This window comes from Aquarana catesbeiana, linkage group LG01 (assembly GCF_042186555.1).
Source record: "Aquarana catesbeiana isolate 2022-GZ linkage group LG01, ASM4218655v1, whole genome shotgun sequence".
NCBI lineage: Eukaryota > Metazoa > Chordata > Amphibia > Anura > Ranidae > Aquarana > Aquarana catesbeiana.
In genome coordinates, this window is record NC_133324.1 from 534,158,609 (window position 1) to 534,177,651 (window position 19,043).

The 19,043-nt window shown below is 41.7% G+C and overlaps 1 protein-coding gene across 2 annotated transcripts in view; it reads left to right on the top strand.

Annotated features, from left to right (window-relative positions):
- The window catches only part of CHAF1A (chromatin assembly factor 1 subunit A), a 693,562-nt gene that overhangs the window by 546,230 nt on the left and 128,289 nt on the right, over nt 1–19,043 (top strand). For both annotated transcript variants that reach the window (XM_073594763.1, XM_073594760.1), the window contains exon 12: nt 13,381–13,847. In XM_073594763.1, coding sequence (XP_073450864.1) covers nt 13,381–13,847 — 467 coding nt within the window. The remainder of the gene's footprint in view (nt 1–13,380; nt 13,848–19,043) is intronic.

Below are 19,043 nucleotides of genomic sequence, written 5' to 3' on the forward strand. Positions count from 1 at the left end.
AGGCTACTCGCAGCTTTTCCATTCCATGGAGAGCGCCTACTCCCTATTAAAAAGAAAGGGAAGCAACACTCTTATAAAATTCCCAATCCTCCGGGACCTAGTGCTTCTTCCCCTAAGCGGTATCGACGGCCTCAGCTGTCTGGGTTTAAAAGACCCCAGGGTCAGAAGAAACCCTGGACCCAAAAGACACCCAAGCCCAACTCTAAGTCTACCTTGTGAAGCGGCGCCCCCGCTCTCACGGGTGGGGGGCAGGCTTCGGCTGTTTGGGGATGCCTGGGAAGAACTAGTTTGAGATAGATGGGTCATTTCCACTGTAAAATACGGTTACAGAATAGTTTCGTGAATTCCCCCAAATCGGTTTCTGTACTCAAGGGTTCTGTCGGATCCAAAGAAAAGAAGATGCCTATTCCTAGCTTCACAGCATCTGCTGAAGCAGGGGGTAATTGTAAAGGTTCCGCACGAGGAAAGGTTCAAGGGGTTTTACTCAAACCTATTCACTGTGCCGAAGCCAAATGGGGTAGTAAGGACCATTTTGGACCTCAAGGCTCTCAACTTCTTTGTAGACGTTCGATCCTTCCGCATGGAGTCGGTTCGTTCGATAATAAAATCCCTGAGAAAGGGAGACTATTTAGCGACCATAGATATCAAGGACGCGTACCTTCATGTGCCAATCTTCAGTCCGCATCAAAGGTTCCTATGCTTCGTTGTAGAAGGCAGTCATTTTCAATTCGTGGCACTACCATTCGGTCTGGCCACAGCCCCCAGGGTTTTCACAAAGATTCTGGCCCCGGTGTTGGCTTCCCTAAGGTCTCAGAAGGTCTCCATAGTAGGATATCTGGACGATCTTCTCCTAAGGGATTGCTCTTGCCCCATACTGATTCAAAACGTGTCAAGAACAGTATGGGTTTTACAACGCCTAGGTTGGATTCTAAATGTGGACAAGTCAGCTCTTTGTCCGACTCAAGCCTTGGTGTATCTGGGTCTGGTCTTGGACACCGCCCAAGAAAAGATGTTTCTGCCCCCCCTTTAAAGGTCGCCTCCATAGTGGAACTTGTCCAGAAGGTGAAAAAAGAACTAACACCTTCTATTCGGCTGTGCATGAGGTCACTGGGCAAGATGGTGTCATCCTTCAACGTAGTACCATATGCACAGTTCAACTCCAGAGTGTTCCAGAACAGTATTCTAAAGGCCTGGGACAAGTCGGCTCGAACCTTGGATCAGCCGATGGTTCTATCTCCACAGGTACTATGGAACCTCTCTTGGTGGTTAAGAACCAGCAATTTGGAAAGAGGGAAATCTTTCCCACCATTAGCCTGGAAAGTCGTAACTACAGATGCCAGTCTTCTCGGCTGGGGAGCAGTCCTAGAGGAGGCGTCTGTTCAGGGAATATGGTCCCAGACAGAAAGGACCCTGCCCATCAATCTATTGAAGATTCGGGCAGCTCGTCTGGCTCTGCGATTCTGGACATCCAGATTGCAGGGTCTTCCTGTCAGAGTCCAGTCCGACAACTTCACGGTAGTGGCATATATCAACCACGAGGGAGGTACCAGGAGTTGGGCAGCCCAAAGAGGTAAATCATATATTGACTTGGGCAGAAGAACATGTGCCGTTCCTTTCGGCAGTGTTTATTCCGGGGGTGGACAGTTGGTGGACAGTGACCTGCCGCACTTATTACGCAGAATACAGGAGGAGCAAAAACCAAAATCCTGGTACTCGGAGATCGTGAAGTTGGCAGTAGGGGACCCATTGGTCCTTCCATGCCGTCCAGACCTGTTGTCTCAACGGTTGCTGAATTTGATGGCTTGGCTATTGAGACCAGACTATTGAAAGACCGTGGTATTATGGGTTCAGTCTTGTCTACTTTGATAAACGCTAGAAAGTCAGTTTCTAGAGCTATCTATTATAGAGTCTGGAAGTCATACATTTCTTGGTGTGAGAAAAGGAAGTGGAACCCTCGTAGTTATATGATTGGAAGAGTTCTTGCCTTTCTTCAAGCAGGAGTAGACTTGCAGCTCGCTTTAGGTACAGATTTCGGCCTTATTGTTTTTTTTCCAAAGACCAATTGCATCCCATTCTTTGGTGTGAACCTTTGTCAAGGGAGTAACACACCTGAGACCACCGGTTAAACCACCTTTATGTCCCTGGGACCTAAATTTGGTACTGTCAGCCTTCGAGTCAACCCTTTGAACCTATTGGGCATGTTCCTTTTGTCCTATTGACCAGGAAATTTGTTTTTTTGGTGGCTATAACATCGGCTAGAAGGGTGTCAGAATTGGCCGCCTTTTCTTGCAAAGAACCTTTTATGATTCTTCATCAGGACAGAGTGGTCATGCACCCTCGTCCGGATTTTCTACCAAAGGTGGTTTCCAAATTTCATTTGAATCAGGATATCATTTTACCTTCCTTTTTTCCAAACCCTAAGACTAGGGAGGAAAGGTCGCTTCACTCACTGGATGTGGTGAGGGCGATAAAAGTTTACTTGAAAATGTCAGCTCCCTTTCGGAAGACTGACTGTTTTTTGTCTTGCCTGAGGGTCCTAAAAAAGGACAGCCGGCAACAAGTTCAACTATATCCAGGTGGATTCGTCAGACTATTATCCAGGCGTATGGATTAAAGCGCAGGGTTCCACCTTGGGATTTAAAAGCACACTCCACTAGAGAGATTGTGCATCATGGGCAGTACGCCAGCAGGTGTCTATGGCTCAGGTTTGCAAAGCGGCTGCTTGGTCTTCAGTTCATACGTTCACCAGGTTTTACCAGGTGGATGTGAGATCTCAAAGGGAGACTGTTTTTGGCCACAGAGTGTTGCAGGCAGCTTTATAGTCTCGGGCCCGTTGGGCTTAGGGATATTGTGTCCCCCCCCCTCAGGTGCATTGCTTTAGGACATCCCACATAGTCATTATTATGGTGCTCTGTGTCCCGTGATGTGCGATAAAGAAATATGGATTTTTAAAACAGCTTACCTGTAAAATCCTTTTCTTGGAGTACATCACGGGACACAGAGGTCCCTCCCCTCTTTCTGGGATCGTCATTACTTGCTACAAAACTGAGGTACTAACGGTATAGGAGGGGTTATATGGGAGGAACCGTCTTACTATTGGTTGCCAGTGTCCAATCGCCTAAAGGTAAGCGTATAACCCACATAGTTATTATTATGGTGCTCTGTGTCCCGTGATGTACTCCAAGAAAAGGATTTTACAAGTAAGCTGTTTTAAAAATCAATTTTTTTCAGCTTTTTATTGATTTTTTGTTTGAGCACTTTTCACAATTTTTGTGTTCAGAGTAATGTTTTTTCACTTGCACTTTATAGAGAGCTCGGTTTTAATTAATTTAATTATTTTTCATTCATTTCTTATACTACGTACTGCTCCTTTGTAAATTTCACGTATATTCATTTAAGGTTGCCATCTGCGTGGGTTGGTGGCATTTACCATCTTTTCCCCTGTCTCTGCACCTCTGGCCATATCTGCTGCAGCAATATAATTGGAAACCTAATGAAACGTTGCTCTCTGATCTCAGAAGACATGGCTTATATTTCTGCCTCCTTGACTCAATACTTTCGAGACAATGCTTCACCTGAGCTTTCTAAGGCTGTTTTGTGGGAGGCTCATAAGGCTTTTATGCGGGGGAGATTGAGCTAGGAGCCAGAAAAAATAAAATACAGCAGCAGAGATTGAATGATGACCTGCTGAGGCAGGTGACTGATCTTGAGAGAGCCCATAAACTATACTAGCTGTAAGACTGTTAGCATAGAACTTATGCAAAGAAGAACTTAAACCCGCTCTTAATTTAGAATCTAAAAATCAACTACAATTTTCTTTGCAAAAAATTTGAGTGGGGTGATAAGCCTGGAACGTTGTTGGCTCATTCTCTTAAGGAGAAAGTCAGCTACTTATATTGCTAATATTAAAGTACCATCTGGGGGGAGTAGCACATACCTCCCCTTCACCTTGCACAAGTTTTTTGCGGTTTTTATGCGGACCGATCTATCATCAGAGGAAAAACATGACAAAATAATGCAATGCTTAAGGCAATCTAATTTACCTAGATTGCCTGAGGAAGCCTTGTCTGTCTTAGAAACAGAGTTTACAGAGGAAGAATTTTATAAAGCATTATCTTCAGTGTCCCCAGGGAAGGCGCCTGGACCTGACAGTTATACTATCTTATACTCTAAAAAAATGAAAAGATATCCTAATTCCATATTTAACTTTTGCCAGCTCAATATCGGGTGTGGAGGGTTTTCACCCAAGTCTTTAAATGCCCATATTACTGTCTTACAAAAACCAGAAAAGGACCCGGCTTATTGCGGCGATTGCCGCCCTATTTCGTTATTAAATCTAGATATTAAACTTTATGCAGACGTAATAGCTGCAAGACTTTGTCCATTGCTTCTAAGATGGATAAACACAGATCAAACGGGGTTTGTCCCAGGCCACGAGGCCAGAGATAACTCGCTTTGAATCCTGTCGCTCATTTCATATGTTAGATACTACTCCCATCCTGTTATTATCGCTAGGTGCTGAAAAGGCGTTTGACAGTGTGGACTGGGATTATTTAATGATGACCTTGAAATTTATAAGAATTGGTCCCAAAACGATAAGCTGGATAACATCGTTCTTTGCTTCACCCACCGCGAAAATAAGGATTAATGGAGTCCTAAGTGATTAATTTACATTATATAATGGAACCCCTCAGGGATTGCCCCCTGTCCCCGTTATGTTTTGTCCCTGGAACCCTTTCTCCAAATGGTCAGTTTTAATCCTGAGATAAATGGAGTAAAGGTGCAAGATAAGGAACATAAACTAGCTGCTTATGTAGGTGATATTTTATTTTATGTTTAGCAACCTAGAATTTCTCTACCAAATCTTATGACTTCCCTACATATTTTTGAAGCTATATCCAGCTATAAAATTAATGTCTAAGTCCGAAATTTAAATTATTACTATTTCATCAACTGAAGATGAATTCCTTATTCTCGTTCCGTTGGCAACCAGTCACCCCAAAATATTTAGGAATCAACTTGACTGCCCACTTATCAGATTTATTCAAATACAACTACTTTTTTTTGTTAAACGGAATTAAAATAGATTTAAGGAGGTGGTCTTCAATTTGCCATTCGTGGCTGGGCAAAATAAATGTAATTAAGATGAATATGCCTCGCATTTTGTTTCTCTTTCAAATGATTGCCATGGGCGTTCATATAAGTTTTTTTTTTTTCTCTAACCTACAAGTTCCTATCTCACATTATATATAGAAAGGAAGACGTGTGAGAATTTCTCGATGTCCTATATAGTATTAAGCGAATGGGAGGGTTGGCATTTCCCAATTTTAAATTGTATTACTATGCAATTGTTTCCATTCAGCAATACACTTTAAAACTATCTAGTGACTCTAAACTTTGGGTGCAAGTTGAATCCGCTTTAGCAGATAAAGATTTGTCCGTGGTAATGTGGCTCCCATGCTCATTTAGAAGGCTGGCATCCACCATATCCACTTTGTCCATATGGGACTTATTAGATTCTTGTTATTTCTGGAAGCACAATTCCCCATTAATGCCTCTTTTGGGACATACTTATTTTCTGCCAGGTTCAATGGATAGAGGGTATAATTGTTGGTCAGAGAATGTCAGCCTAACTACAGCCTAACAACTAAGTCCAATTCCTTGGACTTAGTTGTGCTTCTGGCACAAAGTCATTTGGAGTAATGAGACCAAAATTGAGCTTTTTGGCCACAACCATAAACACTACATTTGGAGAGGAGTCAACAAGGCCTATGATGAAACTACCTTTCATCATAGGTCTTGTTGACTCCCCGTACCTTGTTACACCCCGTACCGGTGGTGGATTGCTGATGTTTTTGGGATGTGTGAGCTACAAAGGCACAGGAAATTTGGTCAAAATTGTTGGCAAGATGAATAGCATGTTATCAATAATACTGGAGGAACATTTGCATTCATCAGCCAGGAAGCTGCACATGGGACGTACTTGTACATTCCAACGTGACAATGATCCAAAATACAAGGCAAAGTCGACCTGTCATTGGCTCCAGCAGAATAAAGTGAAGGTTCTGGAGTGGCCATCTCAGTCTCCTGACCTCAATATCATTGAGCCACTCTGGGGAGATCTCAAACGTGCAGTTCGTGCAAGACAGCCCAAGAATTTACGGGAACTGGAAGCTTTTTTCCTAGAGGAATGGGCAGCTTTACCATCTGAGAAGATAAGGAGCCACATCCACAAATACCACAAAAGACTTCAAGCTGTTATTGATGTTAAAGGGGGCAATAGACGATATTAAGAACTGGGGTATGTAAACTTTTGATCAGGGTCATTTGGGTAGTTTCTGTTGCCTTTATGATTTAAAAAGAGTAACCATAGTTGTTTTTTTAATTTGGCTTCAGCCAAACACTAACCATGAGTGAAAGTTTGTGTCATTATTCATATTCTCTGAAAAATGGACAATAAATCATAAATTCTGCCTGGGTATGTAGCTGCCCATTCCTCCTGGCAAAAAGCTTCCAGTTCCTGTAAATTCTTGGGCTGTCTTGCATGATCTGCACGTTTGAGATCTCCCCAGAGTGGCTCAATTATATTGAGGTCAGGAGACTGAGATGGCCACTCCAGAACCTTCACTTTATTCTGCTGTAGCCAATGACGGGTCGACTTGGCCTTGTGTTTTGGATCATTGTCTTGTTGGAATGTCCAAGTACGTCCCATGCATAGCTTCCTTCCTGATGAATGCAAAGGTTCCTCCAGTATTTTTTAATAACATACTGCAATCATCTTGCCATCAATTTTGACCAAATTTCCTGTGCCTTTGTAGCTCACACATCCCCAAAACATCAGCGAGCCACCTCCCACCAGTAGGAATGGTGTACCTTTCATCAGAGCTGTGAACAAGGCTTGTGCCGAAACACTTCTGCTTGTCCTTTTTTATACTTGTCATGATACAATAAAGATCACAGATGTTATATCCAGCAATGCCGGCTCTTCCTTCAGTTTTTCTCAAGTTTACCTTTCATCATAGGCCTTGTTGACTCCTTTTCAAATGTAGCGTTTATGGTTGTGGCCAAAAAGCTCAATTTTGGTCTTATCACTCCAAATGACTTTGTGCCAGAAGGTTTGAGGCTTGTCTGTGCTGTTGGCATACTGTAAGCAGGAAATTGTGGCATTTGCCTAGTAATGGCTTTCCTCTGGCGACTCGACCATGCAGCCCATCTTTCTTCAAGTGCCTCCTTATTGTGCATCTTGAAACAGCCACACCACATGTTTTCAGAGAGTCCTGTGTCAACCTGTGCATGTTGTCAGGCAAAAATCACGGGGTATGTAAACTTTTGATCAGGGTCATTTGGGTAGTTTCTGTTGTGACTATGATTTAAAAAGAGTAAACACAGTTGATTTGATAATACATGGCTTTAGCCAAACACTAACCATGAGTGAAAAATGTTTGTTATCATTCATATTCTCAGAAAAATGGCCAAGAATTCATAAATTCTGCCAGGGTTTGTAAACTTATGAGCACAACTGTATGGCAATATACACAATTATTGCATTTCGTGCATAATTTACCACAGCCGCTTCAATCCTTGTCTGAATTGAACCATGTTAAAGCAATTGTGCGGTCTAAGACCCACCTCAATGGTCCTCTTTATCCTGGTTATATAGCTAGTTGGGGGAAAAGATCTACAATTAAATATCTCTGATGAACAAAAAGATACGATTATGCAGTTAGCTCATGTGTCCTCTATTTCATCTAAAATGGAAGAAGTAAACTATAAAGTGTTAATTCGCTGGTATTACACCCCAAATACCAAAAAATTGTGTAGCGCTAAAAAATTGTGACCTCGTGAAAGGAGACATCCAAAAAGTCAACCTCAGCGTGCTGAGGTCGATTGTGTAGTGACACAAAACAACCTACAAACAAAATATTTATGTAAGAGATAAGATCATACACACAAGTGCATGTAAAATGAATAGTATATTACAAAAAAAAACAACACAAGTGTCAATGTCCACACGGATATAAATATATATCTACGAGATAGATATATCTATAGATAGATAGAACTTTTCCATCTATATATAGATATATCTTTCTCCTCAATCTCCAACTGAAGTTGAAACCTATAATCAGAGTGGACTGTTGGATGCACTTGTGGACACTTCAGAGAAATTTACAGATGAGAGGTTGGGTACTCTTACCGGATAAGATGGACGCACATAGCATACGGCAGTGCATCAAACAGGCTCGTAATACTGGATTCCTGATGGTATGCGGGTGCCAAGCTGAGTTGTGCCAGTGGATCTGCGTCTCCAGGCCAGATCTACTGGCACAACTCGGAAAAAAGGAGCTCCCTATGGCGCAGGTCAACCACTGGGGCATATCCTGTGCCCCAGTGGAAGACCTTTTTTGTAGGTTGTTTTGAGTCACTGCACATCGACCTCAGCACACTGAGGTTGACTTTTTGGATGTCTCCTTTCACTAAGTCACAGTTTTTTAGCTCTACATAATTTTTTGGTATTTTGACTTTGAGTGTCAGCTGCTTTTTTCACTTCACCTTGATTTGGTTTAGCGCAGTATTTTTCCCCCTTTTTTGATACACCCCGAATAAACTGCACGTGTCCTCTTCGACATCACCTTTGTGTTGGGGGGGGAATGTGGAGTTACCGGGACGCATGGACACATTTGGTGCACCTGTCCACTTATTTAGAAGTATTGGAAGGCAGTTGCAGATACAACTTATATAATACAAAAGATGAAATAAAATTTGGACCCTGGTTTATTTCACTGTTCAGCGGTTTTAATAGGTAGATACATGAGTTCAATTACTCCATTTCTTGAATGCTGCAAAATCTCAGATTCCTTTGTATTGGAGACAACGTACTGTACCAACGGTAGTCCATTGGTTACGAAAGGTAGACTATTTGTTTCTTAGAAGAGTTAATATACATGGCTAGAGATGCAATTGAGCAACATTTAAAAATATGGGCATGTTAACGTGAGTTTAAAAATACAGCTTTTTATAGTAATACTATCTTAGATACAGTACATGATTGGGAGAATTCTCTTTTCTACAGTCAGCTGTGGAAATCAGATTGGCTTTGAATACAATCAGAGGTCAGATTTTGGCCCTGTCAGTATTCTTCCAAAGGCCTTTAGCCTCCTATTCGCTGGTCTGAACCTTTATGCAGGGGGCAACTCGTTTGCTTCCCCCCATTAGGTCACCTATGTGTCCTTGGGACTTGAACTTATCAAGGAAATTCCATTAGACTAGCTAGCCTTCCTGATGGCCATCATCTTGGCTGGAAGGATGTCGGAGTTGGCGGTCCTTTCATGCAGGGAACCATACTTGATCCTTTACCACGACAGGGTGTTACGACCTGTTCCATTCTTTTTGCTAAAAGTGATGTCAGCCTTTCATTTGAATCAGGACATTATTTTGCCTTCTTTTTTCTCTCAGCCTCGTTCAGCGGAAGAGGGATTGCATTTCTTGAACGTTGTCCAGGCGGTCAAGGAATGATTTATGATTTGTCTAGATCTGCAGAGACTTATCCAAAGCGACTTGGAGCTGTGATAGCCGCAAAAGGTGGCTCTACAAAGTATTGACTTTAGGGGGGTGAATAGTTATGCACATTGACTTTTTCTGTTATTTTGTCCTATTTGTTGTTTGCTTCACAGTAAAAGAAGAAGAAAAAAAATGTTCAAAGTTGTGGGCATGTTCTGTAAATTAAATGATGCAAATCCTCAAACAATCCCATGTTAATTCCAGGTTGTGAGGCAACAAAACACGAAAAATGCCAAGAGGGGGGTGAATACTTTTGCAAGGCACTGTATATGAGGTTTTTTTTTTTTTTACAAATACTTATGTAATTTACGTATGTATGTAATATTCTTTGTTGTGTAATGTAAAAGTTGTATTGGAATTAATAGCCAGATAAGCACCCGAGCCAACCCCCTCCGCCTTTTTTTCCCTTATTCATTCTTTTTCGTTCTTTCTTTCTTTTCTTTTCCTTTCTTTTTCTTTCTTTCTTTTCTTTTCCTTTCTTTCTTTTCTTTTTCTTTCTTTTTCTTTCTTTCTTTTCTTTTCCTTTCTTTTTCTTTCTTTCTTTCTTTTCTTTTCCTTTCTTTTCCTTTCTCTTTCTTTCTCTTTCTTTCTCTTTCTTTCTCTTTCTTTCTCTTTCTTTCTCTTTCTTTCTCTTTCTTTCTCTTTCTCTCTTAATTTCTCTTTCTTTCTCTCTTTCTCTCTTTCTCTCTCTTTCTCTCTCTCTCTTTCTGTGTATTTCTGGGGATTTTATATGAAACTATATTTTATTGGCAGTTCTGTTTATATTCCTTGTTGAAAAAGTCTTAAACCCTGAATACCTTTGGGACGAATTAGAGCGGAGACTGTGAACCAGGCCTCCTCGTTCAACATCAGTGCCTAACCTCACAAATGTGCTTCTGGATTAACGGTCAAACATTCCCATAGGCACACTCCTAAACCTTGTGGACAGTCTTCCCAGAAGAGTTAGCTGCAAAGGGTGGGCCAACTCCATAATGGAACCCTATGGACTAAGAGTGGGGTGCCATTAAAGTTCATGTGCGTGTAAAGGCATGTGTCCCAATACTTTTGAACTGGATGGTTTTGGTGTCTTTATTTAACCATAACAAATATATAGCTATATACCCTTAATCAAAGGACTTTTTGAAAGCAAGCCTTAGGGTAGCTAAAAATTTCAAGTTTCATAGTTCGCCGCACAATGATTGTGGCAATCTTACCCGGAAGTCAGAGTGGGTGCCTCCCCCCTGAAAGGTCCCAATTGTGGCAGCGGAGGGGGGGGAGTAAGCAAACAAGCAGATCTTCCCTGTTTGGGTGGTGCTCTGCTTTAAGGAGAGTTGAAATCAATAAATGGGGACAAATGTTGCATTACTGTGAAAGATGAGTTCCCTTTTGGGGAACTGGTTACATGAAGAGGCGAGAGCCTGTGGAAGAAAGATAAAATCAAAGTAAAACTGATTTTTAATGGTACCCTAGACAACAAGAGTTTTAAACCCCACAATTGCACTAATACGGCTACAATCAAATCAAGTAAACCCCACACTAATAGTTTTCAAAATACTAGGCTCCCTATGAATGATGAGCTCCCAGCCTCACTTGATTTTATTCCAGTGGCAGACATTAAGTCCCTGTATTGCTGCAGGAATGCAATGCTGTATACTGTATTTAGCTGATGTTAAATACAGTATACAGCGCTAAATGCATCCACATCAATTAGTAAAGCAAATTCTGTAGCCCTCAATGAGACCTATGCACCCTATGCCATATTGCAGCGAAGCAGCCCTAAATCATAACAAGCCGCCTTGTTTCATAGTATGATCAAGCTGCCTCCTTGTTTCATAGTTGGTATGGCGTTATTTTCTTTTGAAAAACCTTCATATTTTTTGTGATCATAGTGCCTATATGCATTTTGGCACATTCCAGTCTGGCTTTTTTTTATCTTTAAAGTGGTTGTAAACCCTTACATATACCCAGCGAAGTGACTGGCCTCAGGTAATACATAGAGATAAAACAAATCCTCCTATATAAGTTGTGCCTGTTTGCAGTTTTCTTTTCTCTACAGCCATTCAACTTCTAAAATGTATAAAGCTTGTCTGAGCATTCAAAAAATGAGGCAGGAAGCTGAAATTACACTCTGCAGAGCTCAGTGAGGACACCTCTGAAAGCTTGAGGGAAGGGACACAACTCCCTGCACACAAGAACAGAGCTGAGGCATCAGCTGGAGCTCCCGGCTGTCACCTTTTTCTCTTGGTGTCAGGAAAAGTTGTCACAAGTGATTGATGCAGTACACACTATAGAGGGATATTCTTTCTTCATATTTCACATCTGAGGTTTATAACCACTTTAAGCTAGCTGTCGCTCAAAAAGCAGCAGGTTGTATGATCACACCACTGATTTACTTTGACCTTGGAGTTTAGCTTGTCTCTTTGGAAGTTTTTTCTTTGGCTCTTTGTCTACCATTTGCATTATCCTTCTGTTCAATCTGGAATCATATTTTTTCTTGCCGCCCCAAGGTTGTTTGCTACTCACATGGACCTCCATTTCCGTAGAAGAAAAATTAAAAAATGTGATCACATGACCACACCCCCTTATGACCTCACAGTCCCAGCATGCCCCGGGACTGCAATGTCATAGGGGGCGGGGTCACCGCCTATATAAGTCATAGCAGAGCGCACAGACAGCATTACAGCCGGAGAGAGCGTTGTGTCAACATCTCTGGAAGAGAAGAGGGAAGAAGACGATCCAGATGTCCGGGCTCCTCCGCTAGCAAAAGAGCAGAAGATAGCGGAGGAGCCCGGCAGAAGGAAGAAGGCACCGGAGAAGAACCAGAGAGCACGGAGAAGAGGCCTGAGACACCCCCAATGTCTCAAGAAGACCCCTGGAGCTGCCTAATAAATTACTTTTAAAACCTGTGTAGTGTGTTTTTTTTTTTATTGACACTTTTTTTCCCCTAGGTGAATGGGTAGGAGTACCATGTACCCCATACTCATTCACATTGGGTGGGGGGACAGGATCTGGGGGCCCCCTTATTAAAGGGGGCTCCCGGATTCCGATAAGCCCCCCGCCCGCAGACCCCGACAACCAACAGCCAGGGTTGTCAGGAAGAGGCCCTTGTGCTCATTAACATGGGGACAAGGTGCTTTGGGGTGGGGGGGCCGCAGGGCGCCCCCTCCCCCAAAGCACCCACCCCCCATGTTGAGGGCATGCGGCCTGGTACGGCTCAGGAGGGTGGGGCGCCTGCTCGTCCCCACCCCCTTTCCTGACCGGCCAGGCTGCATGCTCGGATAAGGGTGTGGTATGGATTTTGGGGGGACCCCCACGCTGTTTTTTCTGCGTAGGGGGTTCCCCTTAAAATCCAAACCAGATCTAAGGGCCTGGTACGCCCCTGGAGAGGAATACATGCCGGTTTTTTATTTAAAATTTGGCGTGGAGTTCCCCCTCAAGATTCATACCACAGTGCCTGGCATTGGCGGGAATCCAAGTCGGATCCCCACACTAGTGTGAAGGTGTCAATCTCGCCAATAAAAGTGGCGAGATTGACACAATATCAGACAACAATACAGAGGTTGACCAAAGGGTGGTGGTAAAGAGCTGAAAAACCACATGATTTGGTGAAAGTTGGCTGGAAAAGTCCTGTCGTGTATGCAAGACAAACTTCTGGCCAACGCCCTTTGTACAAAAATCCAAGGGAAAGTTTGTACAAAGTCCTATCGTGTGTATGGGGCTTTAGAGATATCTAAGATAAGGCTATTAAAACTATTTGTGTTGCATTATCTGACTTTATTTAGTGTGTGTTTACCCCAAATAAGGATGTTTCTAAAATTATATGTATTTTCTTTTATGCAGTACTTATGCATCTTCTCCCTTTGCTTCATGGAAATGTCAATGGAAGCAAAATCATTATCAAGGAATTTCAAGAGTGTTGCAGGCGTGGCATCATTTCTTTGGGTGACGGTAGCAACATTGAATCCACTAGTCCAAATGCGTGCCACCAGACGCCCAGCAGTATTAATATACCATCCAAAGCACGATTGAAACGTATCATTTCTGAGAATTCGATGTATGAAAAACGCCCAGATCATCGTTTGTGTTGGTATGTGCACAGTGACATTTTGAAGAGCTTTCAGCAAGAGAGTCTTCCTGTACCATGTCAGTGGATATATATCACCCAGTTGAATTTGCCCAGCAGAGATGAAATTATAACCGTTGGCGGACAGACACAAGCAACTCCTTCATCAGGCAAAAGAAAATCTGCTGGCAGTATGCCCATCACCAAGTTTATGAAAAAAGCTACAATAGGATCGTTCAATAATGTAAGTAATTGTTTTTCTAAATCAAATCTATTCAGACACACTGTATGCTACTGTATTGCTATAGTTCATGCCAAATCCAAACCTTTTCCTAATCATACAATGCAGGCTCTTTGAATCTTGAAAATGGTTTCTATGAGGACATGGGCAAACAAAGTTGTTGTTTTTTTTTTTTTTTTTTTTGCATATACTGTATTCAGGAATAGTTTTTTGTTTTTCTTGTGATTTCTCAAGACAGTTGGTCTCATTTGAATGGAATGCAATCTCTGCTAGGTATTAATGTGACTGTTGCTGCCTCTGCAATGTACTCACTATTATGTTTTGTTGTTTGTTAGGTGGCTATCTTGTAATTTCAGGGTCATCTGACCTAGTGGCTTTTTCTGCATTTTAATTGGTTTTAACATGTAAGCGGGTTTCTAAGCACTTATCTTTTTGGTTTTCAGCCTAGTAAAAAAAATATTTTTTCAATATTGTTTTGCTTTTCTTAAAATTTTTGTAATAAGCATTCATATTTTTCTTCGGGTTTTTTTTTTTGTTTTTTGTTTTTTTTTGAAGGGCCTGAAGCTCATATATGTAGTATCTTTTAGTCTTGTGTTTGAGGGGTTAAAGTGGTTGTAAAAGCTGATGTCTTTTTACCTTCAAGCATTCTATGCATAAAGAAAAAGAACCTTCAGTGTGCAGCTTAAGCCTGATCTCGATCCAGCAATGTGCACGAGACCCGAGGCTCTTCCGGGTCTCTCCTTCCTGATTGGCTGAGATGTAAGAGCCATTGGCTCCCGCTGCTGTAAATCACAGCCAGTGAGGCAGGGGTTGGGGCTGAGCCATGCCCTGTGTCTTATCTACGCAAAGAGCCGGCTCAAGAGCGAACACACATTAGTGCCCCCCACAGCAAGCAGCTTGCTATGGGAGCACACGGCATACTATGGGAGCACTCAGTGAGGAGGATGGGCCCAAAGCGCCAGCGGGGGACCTGAGAAGAGGAGGGATTGGGGCTGCTCTGTGCAAAACCACTGCACAGAGCAGGCAAGTATAACATGTTTGTTTTTGTTTTTTTATAATTTTCCTTTACAATCACTTTAATGTTCCAAATTGTCTTATAAGTTATTCAAAATTCCTGAAAAAAAAAAAAAGCTATTTGACAAAAGCAGAATTTTCTGTGCCTGTGTCTAAATTTTGAAGACCGATTTACAGCCTTAAAGTGGTAAAAAAAAACTCAGATTCCCCCCCCCATTTAAATAATAAAAACCTATAAATTGCTGTGTGTAGATGGATTCTAAGCTCAGTTTTCGTGCATTCTGTTCCCTTTCATGACATCACTGGCGCATGCATGTATTTACCCCTATTCACAATACACCCCTTGTGCTGTCAGTCCATTCATTATTCTGCCGTGGCTCTCTCATCTCCTCTCTGCGGCATTGAAATGCAATCTCATGAGAGTACAGGCCCATTCACAATTTCCTGGTACACCCCATGTGACTTCATGCAATGTGACCTCACGGTACACAGGAGCGAGGAGATCTGCTTTATCATATGCCAACTGTATCTCATTGTCAAAAACACATAACAAGATCAAAACGGTTAATAAACAGTTTATCCTATTTTGCACTACTGTCATATATGTGTAATAAATGTATGTACTAAAAATATTTAACAATTTAATTTTTTAACGCTTAAAAAAAAAAAAAAAAAATTGTTAATGTAATTCCTTTTGGTTCGATATTACATGAATTAAGTTTTTTTTCAAACTTATATCTTGCATTATTATTGAAATCTTAATTTTGCAAGTTAACCCGTAAGCATTAACATTTTAATTATTATATAAATATATATATATTACAATTTGAATACTATATATGAAAACATTTCCAAAAAAATAGACTTAATGACTAATATTAATAACATTATTAAATAAATATATATATATATATATATATATATATATATATATATATATATGTGTGTGTATATATATATATATATATATATATATATATATATATATATATATTCTTTTTTAAATCAGAGAAAGTTTTTTGTTATTGTGTCGTACAAGGTATATTACATGTTGCATAACAGAGGCAAACATAATCAGTTCACAGATCAATAGGTTATGCGAAATATTAGTCAGTGATGTAAATCCACGACATCGCATATAGTACGACGACATATCTTGAAAAGAAAGAAGAGGGAAAAAAAAAAAATAATAATCTATGCCAAGTGGGTGAGGTAACACCCTCCCACTCACACAGTAAAACTGAGGACCAATGGGCCAGAGACCTGAATCGCTCATATTCTACCTGTTCTTGTAAGAATTTCTCCTATTTTCATACAGGGGTTGAATGTGTTTGCTATGTGATATCCATACCCAACTTTGTGTCTATCCACTTTGAACACATTCTAAACAGCTAACGTTTGGTCATCATATTTCATACCTGTAACAGCCGATGTAAAACTGGTTGCGAAGGTGCTAGTCCTGGAGTTTCCAACCAGGCTTGCCATATAGAATAAAAATTGCGAGATGCATTTCTATGCTGATATGTTAGGTGCTCCCTAACAAGGATGTAATTAACCGGGTCCACCCATTGTTTTTTCGTGGGGGGGAATAGCCAGAATCTGGCCACTACCTTTCTGGCAAGATATATTAATCTGATCACTGCTATATAGGAAGGTGAGGGATAGATTTCCTTATAGCTCCTAATACACACACCATGGGGTACAAAGGGACCCTAACCTTGTAAACTGTGGAGATAGCTTCAGTTATTTTGACCCAGTATCGGTGTAGTTTGGGACAGCGCCAGATTAGATGAATTAGAGGTCCCTCCTCCCTATTGCATTTAGGGCAAAGAGGGGGGGTCCCTCCTTCCCCAACGATGCAACTGAATGGCAGTGCGGTATGCCCTATGTAACAATAGCTGAGATAGCCTATATGATGGTGATACTGATGTGATTGGTCCAGATTGCAAGCATAATTCCCATGTTTCGTCAGTTATTTTCCCTAGGTCCTCTGTCCAACCCCTTCTACAAGGTAGGGCCGCAGGGTTCTGTGCCCGATGCCAGTAGGATTGAGTAGATATGTGAGATCAGGCCCTTTTTTTCTTGACCATAAAAAATGTCCCTTATCAGTGGGTGGCTAGAGAGCAATAGTCTGGATATATATATGGCCCTGTGCCTGGATAGCGTGTCTTAATTTGAGATATTTGTAGAATTGGTGTCTGGGTAGGTTAAATTCTGTTTGAATATCCATAAAGGACTTCAACACATTGTTATAGACTTGGAAAATATTACAGATACCAGCATATCTAGCATATGTAACTATGTAACCATATCTGCTAGATTATCATTTTCCCATAGCGTGGGGTTTCCAAAAGGAATATATATAAAATATTAAAGTGGTTCTAAAGGCAGAAGGTTTTTTTTTCTTAATGCATTCTATTGCATTCAACATGCATTAGGTCAAAAAAAAAAAAAACCTCCCTTTCCTATCCTCAACCCAACAATCACTCAAACATCAATGCCCTTTGTGCGATCTGGAAAGACCAACACTGCTGCATAGGCTATGGCTCTGTCCTCGCATCATCTCTTTCTGTAATCAAGTCGAAAACATTGTTTCCAAAGTCACAGGGCGCCCCCCTACAAAATATATTTTCCCCCTGCTCTTCGGACACCTGGAAACCACCTCCTTTACTCAAAAGTAAACCCAACCAATGACCCCTCAGAGCAACAAAGCTTGGCTGTCAACGTGCTTCATGTCAGGCAGATGTGCTATACTGAAAAAATGACCCTCCTCCAGCCCTCCTATATTACAGAATGTCAACTCCGATCTCGCTTCTCTGCTGGACAAAAAAGCTTGATGCAAGCTTATCCAGACGTGGCTTCCCTCCCTGACTCAAACTTAAATGGGCACCCTTCATCGCCAAAAAACTACCTGCTACAGATCACCCTGGAAACCTGCTCTCTCCTTCTGAAACCCTTCTTCCCCTTAAGATCACACTATGGATCAAACCAAATACTGTCTTGAACTCGGACACCCCCAACCCCTTCTTCACCCATCAGCATTTAACACCAGGAGTGCCTCCCCTCACCTACCACAATGACAACCTAGGTCATCCTTACATACCCCCTCCCCACCTCTGCAACCTTTGGCTTATAGAGGTCTTTTACTACCCCCCACCCCTACCACCGGACCTGCTTTACTATGCTACACTGTTGTGTTATCTGCCTATGGTTTATATTCCCCCACTGTTCTATATTCTCCAAATTAGGAATGCTCCTTTGTAAACTTAATTGCCTCATTCTCTTTAGGCCTAAATGTTTCTAAACCAGTTTTGCTGTGATATAGCTCTGAAGCTTTCTTTTCCCCCCGTGTGGGTGAGTACCAGAGCTTTCCTATCACCAGCCTCTCCCCTTCCCTCTCCTGATGTCGGAGCCAGGGAGGGGTGACACCAACAGGTTTGGAGGGATGACCATGCATCCATAAAGTACCAGCATATCTCTCTCTCTCTGGGGTAATCCTCTCTTGTTTGTAATTACTTTTACTGTGTTCTGATTAGTATTCGCCTGCGTGCGAAATATAAATGTTTGCTATCAGGCCTGACTTCTACTCAGGGTAAGCCTCAGCTTGTTTATTTTGCAATGCAGTTTTGTTACCCATTATGTTGGAAAATCAAAATATTTGAAAAAAAATAAAAAAACCTTCAGTGTGCAGCTGCCGCCCTAATACTAACCTGAGCCCCATCTCGATCCACCAATGTTGCACAAAAGCCTCAGCTGTCTGGGAATCCCCCTCCTAATTGGCTAAGACAAAGCAGGCTCCATTTGCTCCCTGTGTAGTCAGTCAGTGAGCCAATGGGGGCGGGGGGGGGGGGCTAGCCACAGCTGTGTCTGAATGGATACACAGAACAGGGGCTCGGGTGCCCCCATGGCAAGCTGCTTGCTGTGAGGGGCACTCGGCAAGAGCTCCGGCGAGGGACTGGAGAAGAGGATCTGGGCTGCTCTGTGCAAAACCACTGCACAGAGGAGGGAAGTATGACATGTTTGTTATTTTTAAACAAAAAATCCAAGACTTTAATATCACTAACAATTTTTTTAAAAAAAGAAAACCTTGATTTAATATATTTTAAAAAAAAATGTCTCTCTATTCTGTTGCTGTCAACTGACACTCAGAGCTGTGGAGAGCGTGAATAGACTACTAGCATGCTG